Genomic DNA, 10,000 nt, shown 5'->3' on the forward strand with positions numbered 1-10,000 from the left:
TGTAACCACAACACCAACGGTCTGAACTGTGAGCGCTGTGACGACTTCTACAACGACCTGCCCTGGAGGCCGGCGGAGGGACGCAACACCAACGCCTGCAAGAGTGAGTATACTCAAAGGAGGATAAGAACATGATGTATTACTAGTAGTAGTAGTAGAAAGTAAGTAGCCTTGCCGAGCCATGGAGCCCATAGGGGCAGGAGCCTATCTCCTGTTTCTGTAGCCATGAGGCCCATAGGGGCAGGAGCCTATCTCCTGTTTCTGTAGCCATGAGGCCCATAGGGGCAGGAGCCTATCTCCTGTTTCTGTAGCCATGAGGCCCATAGGGCAGGAGCCTATCTCCTGTTTCTGTAGCCATGAGGCCCATAGGGGCAGGAGCCTATCTCCTGTTTCTGTAGCCATGAGGCCCATAGGGCAGGAGCCTATCTCCTGTTTCTGTAGCCATGAGGCCCATAGGGGCAGGAGCCTATCTCCTGTTTCTGTAGCCATGAGGCCCATAGGGGCAGGAGCCTATCTCTGTTTCTGTAGCCATGAGGCCCATAGGGGCAGGAGCCTATCTCCTGTTTCTGTAGCCATGAGGCCCATAGGGCAGGAGCCTATCTCCTGTTTCTGTAGCCATGAGGCCCATAGGGGCAGGAGCCTATCTCCTGTTTCTGTAGCCATGAGGCCCATAGGGGCAGGAGCCTATCTCCTGTTTCTGTAGCCATGAGGCCCATAGGGCAGGAGCCTATCTCCTGTTTCTGTAGCCATGAGGCCCATAGGGACAGGAGCCTATCTCCTGTTTCTGTAGCCATGAGGCCCATAGGGGCAGGAGCCTATCTCCTGTTTCTGTAGCCATGAGGCCCATAGGGGCAGGAGCCTATCTCCTGTTTCTGTAGCCATGAGGCCCATAGGGCAGGAGCCTATCTCCTGTTTCTGTAGCCATGAGGCCCATAGGGGCAGGAGCCTATCTCCTGTTTCTGTAGCCATGAGGCCCATAGGGCAGGAGCCTATCCCCTGTTTCTGTAGCCATGAGGCCCATAGGGGCAGGAGCCTATCCCCTGTTTCTGTAGCGTGAGGAAGCTTGATGAATGGAATATGAATAGAAATTGAGAAAAAAACAGTGATATAGTGACATCACAATATCATATGGGTGTGTCACATATATTGTAAGCATGACATTATGTTTTTGTAATGTATACCCTGAAATCCCAGAATAAACAAAACTGTGAAAAAAATAAACAGCTTTGATTGGGCTATACAGTATTGGTAATCAGTTGCTTTTTATGGCTTCATGAACCCAAAAATAAACGTTATCACTTTGACATGGCGCTGTGTCTTTTCTCCTCCTCCCAGAATGCAACTGTAACGGCCACTCCAGCCAGTGTCACACTTTGACATGGCGCTGTGTCTTTTCTCCTCCTCCCAGAATGCAACTGTAACGGCCACTCAGCCAGTGTCACACTTTGACATGGCGCTGTGTCTTTTCTCCTCCTCCCAGAATGCAACTGTAACGGCCACTCCAGCCAGTGTCACTTCGACATGGCGGTGTTCCTGGCCACGGGGAACTCCAGCGGGGGCGTGTGTGACGAGTGTCTCCACAACACCATGGGACGCAACTGTGAGATGTGCAAACCCTTCTACTACCAGGACCCCGCCAAGGACATCAGGGACCAGAGGGTCTGCATCGGTGAGTTGGGTGGTGTGTTGTTTACTTCAATAGAGACCAGAGGGGTTTGTATCGGTGAGTTGGGTGGTGTGTTGTTTACTTCATCAGAGACCAGAGGGTCTGCATCGGTGAGTTGGGTGGTGTGTTGTTTACTTCATCAGAGACCAGAGGGTCTGCATCGGTGAGTTGGGTGGTGTGTTGTTTACTTCATCAGAGACCAGAGGGTCTGCATCGGTGAGTTGGGTGGTGTGTGTTTACTTCATCAGAGACCAGAGGGGTTGCATCGGTGAGTTGGGTGGTGTGTGTATACTTCATCAGAGACCAGAGGGGTTGCATCAGTGAGTTGGGTGGTGTGTACTTTATCTGTGAATGTGGGCTTTGTTAGGAGAATGCACATTCTCATTTCTGTGTCATGTTTCACCTCCTCTCCTCTCCTCTGCAGCGTGTGACTGTGACCCGGACGGTTCCCAGAACGGAGGGATGTGTGACGGGCTCAGCGAGCCGGGCCTGAGCTCCGTGGGGGGCCAGTGGCTCAGCGAGGCGGGCCTGGGCTCCGTGGGGGGTCAGTCCCTGAGCTCTGTGGGGGGTCAGTGGCCCATCGTGCCGGCCCTGGGCTCCGTGGGGGGCCAGTGCCGCTGCAAGGCCAACGTGGAGGGGCCACGCTGCGACAAGTGCAGGACGGGGTTCTTTGGCCTGAGCGCAGACAACGCCCAAGGCTGTCAGCGTGAGTATTTATTTATTTATACACAGTTTACACTCGTTTAAAACCCATTTAGACCCTGACACCAGATTCTACAACAAACATTGCTTCTAAATCCTGACAGATTTGGGTCAAAGCGTCAGTAATATCTCTGATCTATAGGACTAGAGAGGTTCTATATCCAAAATCAGAGCCAAACATTTGGCATTTTGTCGCGTTCTGCCCCAGAGTGTAAAAATAAAAGTCAAACGTAAACAGTGATCGCTATAATGAGTTGGGTTGGGTTGTTCTGGAGGTGGACGGTCTCGATCAGAAAGGCAGTGGGGGAAAAGTGTTTTACTTTACTTTTACCTTAGTATCAATACTGTAATATAGGAATACTCCAAGTCCGGGAATTCAAAATGTACTTGAGTAAAAAGTATACAAAAGCTTTGGCTTCAAAATGTACGTAAAGTACCGGAAGTAGAAAGTAACTCACTATGCAGAATGTCTCGTTTCAAATGTTTAAACATCTTTTGAAAAGTGTCTAAATGTATATATATACATATACATATACATACCGGTATATATATAGGGCTGAAGTGGTTACTGTATGTTTTGTAGCGATAATCCAAATCTACAAAGTAACTTCGTAACCAACGTTTTCAGAGTGGAGTAGAAGTAAAAGTATTGGAAATGTACCTCAAAATGGTACTTAAGTACAGTATACTTATACTGTAGGTAAATGTACTTAGTTGCAGTGAGAAACAGTCTGTCCACATTCTGAGCTAACAGACACTTAGAGTGCTCTGAAGCTGATGGTGTTTAGTCTAGCACTCAGCGCTGGAGTAGCTCTGTGAAGGAGGGAGGCCCTCGGACGAGGTCACGTTTAGCTCTGTGAAGGAGGGAGGCCCTCGGGACGAGGTAACGTTTAGCTCTGTGAAGGAGGGAGGCCCTCGGACGAGGTCATGTTTAGCTCTGTGAAGGAGGGAGGCCCTCGGGACGAGGTAACGTTTAGCTCTGTGAAGGAGGGAGGCCCTCACGACGAGGTAACGTTTAGCTCTGTGAAGGAGGGAGGCCCTCGGACGAGGTCACGTTTAGCTCTGTGAAGGAGGGAGGCCCTCGGACGAGGTCATGTGTTTACATCTCAGTGATGGGCGTAACGTATCGCTGCTGCTATTTGACAGTGTATTATTGTATGTGTTAAAAACCCACATAAAGCATACTAAAATAAACCGTTGTCCCTTTAACCACTTGAACCCTATTCTATTGGTGGGGCGAACATTAGGCCACAAATATAAAGATCTACAAGCTCACACGACGCATAGCAGAGTTGTGTTTTGCACTGTGAAGTGAATGTATAGTGCAGCCGAGCAAATACGGGAGATGAAAATCCTGCTTTTCAGTGTGATGCCGTAGTACGATACAAGCGTGTGTGTGTGTGTGTGTGTGTGTGTGTGTGTGTGTGTGTGTGTGTGTGTGTGTGTGTGTGTGTGTGCGTGTGTGTGTGTGTGTGTGTGTGTGTGCGTGTGTGCGTGCGTGCGCGCGCGCGTGCGTGCGTGTGCGCATGTGCGTGTGCATCCTTGCGTGCGTGCGTGCGTGCGTGTGCGCATGTGCGTGTGCATCCTTTGAAATAATTATTGCATTGTTTTGAAAACGGGAAAAAATCTATTTCTGAGGGACGCTAGCCCCTCCTATAATTCAGTTATAGTGTGTCTCCTGTTACAGGCCTAATGGTGTATTTTATTTTATTTTATGGTATTTTATTTTATGTTGTATATTATGTAATCTGCCTTGTAAGGATCTGGGCTGTATCAGTCAGTTTGCAAACTCTCATGTCGGTTTATTTGTCAATGTGTCATTGTTTATGTAAACTGTAAGTCCTGTAAGTCCATATGGGCTGGGCTTCTTCGGAAGCATGACACTTAAATAAAGAATCAATCAATCATCAATCAATCAATCATAATAGTGTAGATTTCTGTCCTGACACAAACATTTAATTCCCGTTGACAATGAATGGATAATTCACGTCATTATGTAGACGAGCACATCGAGCTACTTCGGTCCTACACGAAGATTAACGATGGCGTATACGATGATAAAGAGAGCCCCTCACTTCACACGGGTGTGATTTTTCAACACGGCTTGGTAAGAAATGTAACAGAGTGTATATATATATATATATATATATATATTTGACCTTTGCCCTCTGGTTCTCCTCCATGCAGCGTGTCGGTGTGAACGCCGGGGCACGGTGACCGGTGGCGCGCAGTGTGACCCCGTGAGCGGAGACTGCTTCTGCAAGCGCCTGGTGACGGGACGCAGCTGTGACCAATGTCTGGTGAGTAGAGAGAGATATTACTGCTGCTCTGAACGCCATTGAAGAACAATGTTGAATGTTAGATATAGGGTGACCAGATATTTCAATGACTTTCCATGCGTCCCGCAAATTGAGACGTTGTCCCGCATTATGATAGACAGGCTCCAGTTTTCAAATGTGCGCTGTGGGTCTGTGGGAGAACAGCGGAGCTGCAGAGGCTGTCATGACAGGGCCAGGGGGCGGGCCGTGACTGTGTGTGTGTTTGTGTGTAGGTAGGTAGGATTGGCTGTCAATCAAACAGCCGGGCAGAGAGGGGGGAAATCAAAGGGCGCGTTCGGAAATTACCACACCGGAGCACACTCGCCTATTAGTTTGCATTGCACAGTGGGCTCAGTGCGCCGTTTCCGAACGTGCCCCAAATGAATGCGGCGCGGATACTAGTTTAGTGAACAGGAACACCCACCAAAACAAAACAACTCACGAGACACAGTACAACGAGGAGAAAGGGGAAGAAAATGAAGTGCAGTTACAACAAGCACAGGGGAACTATTTATCCGTGGGTGAAGAAGCCATGCAGACAGTGCAAGGCATATCTTTTGTTTAAAGTGGGACATTTGGTATATTGGCCTAAAATATTGTCTATATACAATACATTCATGAATCCACTTGCTGACCGGTTGTTTTGGCATTGAGACATTTTTAATAGGGGTTTATATGCACAGTATAACCATACCATAGAAGTCCTGACTCATTTCTCTATGGAGAATAACATGGGGCTCATCTTAAAATCGTTTCATATAAGCGTTGTGGTCCAAAAATAAACAAGCTGTCTCTGCGTTATTGTCATGGAGGTGTCTCTGTATCGTTATTGTCCAGGGAGGTGTCTCTGTATCGTTATTGTCATGGAGGTGTCTCTGTATCGTTATTGTCCAGGGAGGTGTCTCTGTATCGTTATTGTCATGGAGGTGTCTCTGTATCGTTATTGTCCAGGGAGGTGTCTCTGTATCGTTATTGTCATGGAGGTGTCTCTGTATCGTTATTGTCCAGGGAGGTGTCTCTGTATCGTTATTGTCCAGAGAGGTGTCTCTGTATCGTTATTGTCATGGAGGTGTCTCTGTATCGTTATTGTCCAGGGAGGTGTCTCTGTATCGTTATTGTCCAGAGAGGTGTCTCTGTATCGTTATTGTCCAGGGAGGTGTCTCTGTGTCGTTTACGACCGTCAGTCACTCATATATGATACAGTCTGTTTCTAGGGAAAATGTAACTCATTCAGCAGCAGTAACAATATAGCGTCAGTTCATTCTTCATATCCATATGAGTGAAACGGCCTGGAAGAGATGTTTATTTTTCAAACACAGTTCTTATACATGAGGCAATCTAAAGTCCCCCCTATGGGGATTACAATGCAAATATAAACTACATGAACCCCTGGATTTTCGCCCCCTCTACTACCAATAATTGACGTCAGACTTCGGTACTCTATTAACCCATTCTGACTGAGATCAGATTCATACGAGGTTTCCACTGGACACACACTGGGTCTGATTAACTCATTCTGACCTGAGATCAGATTCTAAAAATGTCAGTCGTTCTTCGAATTTTCAAAATTGCAGACCTACAAGCTCGTATCGCGCCACTCGGTGGCGCGATATGAGCTTGTAGATCTGCTATTTTTCAATAGCTAAAGCATAACATGATGCCAACACCAAAATGGGTGCCGGTCAGATGGGTTAACATCCCATATCTATCGCCCTAGGGTAGGTATACCCTCACAAAACATGCAGTAATCCTGGTCTCTAAACTGCCTCCCCCTGGCCAGCCGGGGCGCCTGATGGAGGGGAAAGTAACTGGTTGGAATAACGTGTTCCTTCCACGCGCTACGACGTCCAACCAGGGAAACTCCCCCCCTGTCAGGTGTAAAAGGAGCAACTTGGACACTCAGGCATGAAGGAAACATGAGTTAAGTCCGTTGCTCTCCCCAGGTTGGCGGAGGGTGTATAGAGCCCAGGATCACAGTAGATGATTGGCACAGGGGTGAAAAATGGGTTACAAAATCGTGGGATAAAAAATATATTTAGAAACATCCCATATAAGATTTTCTCATTTTCATCATGTTTATGTAGCAGGTGACATCATGTCAAGCTAGGGGTGTTTTTCATGATTCTGAATACATTTCAAGCATTAGTTTTGCACAAAAAACCAGCCATATAGCCACTTTCCCAAAATGTGCCCAAATCATTTTTGACATTCTTTGCCTTAGGATGTTAATGGTATGGTCACATATATAAACCTCTATAAAATAATCAAATCAAATCAAATCAAATCTAATTTTATTTATAGAGCACATTTTCAAAGACCAGGAGGCCACCAAAGTGCTGTACAGGAAACATGACACAAGTAACATATAACATATAACTATAAAATAATTGCTCAATACCCGGTCAGCAAGTGGATTCATGAATGTATGAATATAGACAATATTTTAGGCAATTTAAAAAAAAAACTATATACCAAATGTCCCACTCCACATTCCACCCCGGCTGTCGGACTACATACTCCCTGCTGAGCAACAAGGTGTTGCTTATTATAGCGATCCACCTTCCCGTCATAACCTCCCCTCTCCTCTGGAGCCCCCACGCATTTACAGCAGGAATAGTAGCCAGGAATGTGAGCTCCGTCCTGGGGGCAGAGTCTAAACTTAGCCCCAGGGATCATTCTGAGGCCCTGTCCGACCGGCTGGAAAGATATACACTTGCTTTTTACAGCATGCCGAACATGGTTGGGTATCTATATCTCATAAGCTATGCCTGTAAAAACCTCCTTTTAGAAACAATAACATCAGATGCTTATCCTGTGACAGTTACAGTAGGTCAGCACATTCTGTACAGTGTGTGCGGGGGGGGGGGGGGGGGGGGGGGGTGGGGGGGGGGGGACGATGACGATATCGTTGCTGTCGTGACGAAGAAACCACCTAACTCCAAAATGTAAAAAAAATTCAGAAAATGAAGATAACCGTATATATTTTGTAAACAAAGCAATATACTGCCTCATCAAAGTTGGTGGTGTGACTTTAGATATTATGTCAATTTACCTTGCATGCGAGGGAGAGAGAGAGGTGGTGGAGTTAGACAGTTTTTTAGGGTCCAATGGAGTTTAAGAGGTTTTTGTCCAAAGCACTTTTTTTTTTACTACTTTTCATGTCATTGCATGGTTCAATATATTTTTTTAACCAACACACAAAGACGTAAAGGGTGTTAAATAGCTCTGACTTTGAAAACCTCAACAATGCATGGAGTTAGGTGGTTTCCTGGCGACCAGCAGATTGGCGTCAGTGTGACAGTGTAAGAGAGGAGTTAGGTGGTTTCCCGGCGACAGTGTAAGAGAGAGTGAGCGACAATAAAACTATACGCCTCTGGGTTATTTTGGAAAAGTTACTGTAAAGAGCTGTCATTCCATTAAGGAGGGAACAGCTGGGCACACTGAGAATGACTCATATAAACGCTACGCACGCACGCAGGCACGCACACACAACACACACACACACACACACACACACACACACACACACACACACACACACACACACACACACACACACACACACACACACACATCCTGCCAATCAAACAGCAGGGGAAGTTCCCCTGTCTAATAATGTGTGTGTGTGGCCCCAGGCGGTGGTGTAACCGTCTGTGCACCCGACTGGTATAATCCAGTCGCAGTGTGGCCGCGGGTTCGACTCCCGATCCCCGACACGGCCTTTACTGCATGTCTTCCCCCCCCCATCTCTCTCTCCCGTTTCCTGTCAGCCTACTGTCTGTCCCTTCAAAAAAACAATAAAAAACAATAAAGGCGTAAGCCGCAAAAAAAGAAAAGAAAGTGTGTGTGTGTGTGTGGGGGGGGGGGAGGGGTCTCTGTCTGTTTTAAGTGACTCTGTTGCTTAATTGCTTTCTCTTAATTGTCTTTGGCCTTCTGTCCATGTGTTGCTGCTCTGCCAACTCCAGTTCTGTCTCTTGATTTGTCTCGATGTCTTCTCCCCCCTCCCCTCCCCCCCCCCCCCCCTCCCCCCCCCCCCCCCCCCAGCCAGAACACTGGGCCCTGAGCCACGATGCCAACGGATGCAGAGGCTGTGATTGTGATGTGGGCGGAGCTTTGGACAACCAGTGAGTGCACGCACACACACACACACGCGCACGCACGCACACACGCACGCATGCTGCGATGCGTTGAGAGCTTGTAGATCAGCTATTTTCGAGGCGCACAACCCAGCACTGTTTAGCTAGTGGAGATGCAGGTGTGTAAACGACATGGATTTATAAACACATTTGTTCAACGCAAAAAAAATACTGTGTTTCACGTTCAGGAGACTTTGGGGGAAAAAAGCAATTCTCCTGAATGCTGCCTTCCTTCCGGCATGACATGGAAAGGAGAGGAGGGCATTTTGCATTTCTTTCACCGTGTAGTAAACGCTGCATTCGCGGTCTGGAGAGGGCAGTTGTTTTACAGACGGGGGTAAAAGGGCAGGGGCTGAAGCCCCCCTTTACCATACCATACCATACCATACCATCTTTATTTACATAGCACATTTAAAACAACAACGTTGTACCAAAGTGCTTTACAGTAAAACATTAAAAAACACAACTTCATTTAAAAACCACAAAAACAACCACGAACAACATGCACAGAGTCACATTAAACATCGAAAAACATCTCATACTGTGCTTGGAAAAGCCAAGGAATAAAGGTAAGTCTTGAGGCGTGACTTAAACACCTGGAGGGTGGGGGCTTGTCTTGTGTGCAGAGGCAGCTCATTCCAGAGCTTGGGGGCTGCCACTGCAAAGGCTCGGTAACCTCTGAGCTTCAGCCTGGTTTTAGGCACCACCAGGAGAAGCTGGTCAGAGGACCTGAGCGTCCGTGGCATAGGGTTTCAGCAGCTCAGATAAATAACTGGGTGCCAAACCATTTAGACACTTAAAGACAAAGAGCAATACTTTAAAGACTGGCTCCCGGTCGCTGCCCGCACAGAATACAAAACCCTGATGCTGGCATTCAAAGCAACCAAAGGTATGGCTCCCCCATATCTTGCAAGTATGATCGAACCCTACAAACCCTCCCGCTCACTCAGATCAGCCAACGCAGGGAAGCTGGAAGTACCCTCACTAAAAACGCCGGGACAACGCTCCACACGTCCCAAACTCTTCTCCCTTCTGGCTCCAAAACTGTGGAATGCACTTCCCATTGCAGTCAGAACTGCAGCATCACTCCCAATCTTCCGCCGCAGTCTGAAAACCCACCTTTTCAGACTCCATCATGGCCCATAGCACTTACCCCACCCCCTTAGATAGCAATTCTA

At 47.4% G+C, this 10,000-nt stretch overlaps 1 protein-coding gene across 2 annotated transcripts in view; it reads left to right on the forward strand.

The window, feature by feature from the left end:
• The window catches only part of lamb2 (laminin, beta 2 (laminin S)), a 91,409-nt gene that overhangs the window by 47,909 nt on the left and 33,500 nt on the right, over nt 1-10,000 (forward strand). For both annotated transcript variants that reach the window (XM_080763693.1, XM_080763694.1), the window contains exons 9-13: nt 1-103; nt 1,481-1,669; nt 2,091-2,372; nt 4,556-4,668; nt 8,731-8,810. The exon at nt 1-103 is cut by the window's left edge and continues 18 nt beyond it. In XM_080763693.1, the coding sequence (XP_080619819.1) occupies nt 1-103; nt 1,481-1,669; nt 2,091-2,372; nt 4,556-4,668; nt 8,731-8,810 (767 nt within the window). The remainder of the gene's footprint in view (nt 104-1,480; nt 1,670-2,090; nt 2,373-4,555; nt 4,669-8,730; nt 8,811-10,000) is intronic.

The sequence above is a fragment of the Protomyctophum bolini genome (genome assembly GCF_963924005.1).
Source record: "Protomyctophum bolini genome assembly, chromosome: 5".
NCBI classification, from domain to species: Eukaryota; Metazoa; Chordata; class Actinopteri; order Myctophiformes; family Myctophidae; genus Protomyctophum; species Protomyctophum bolini.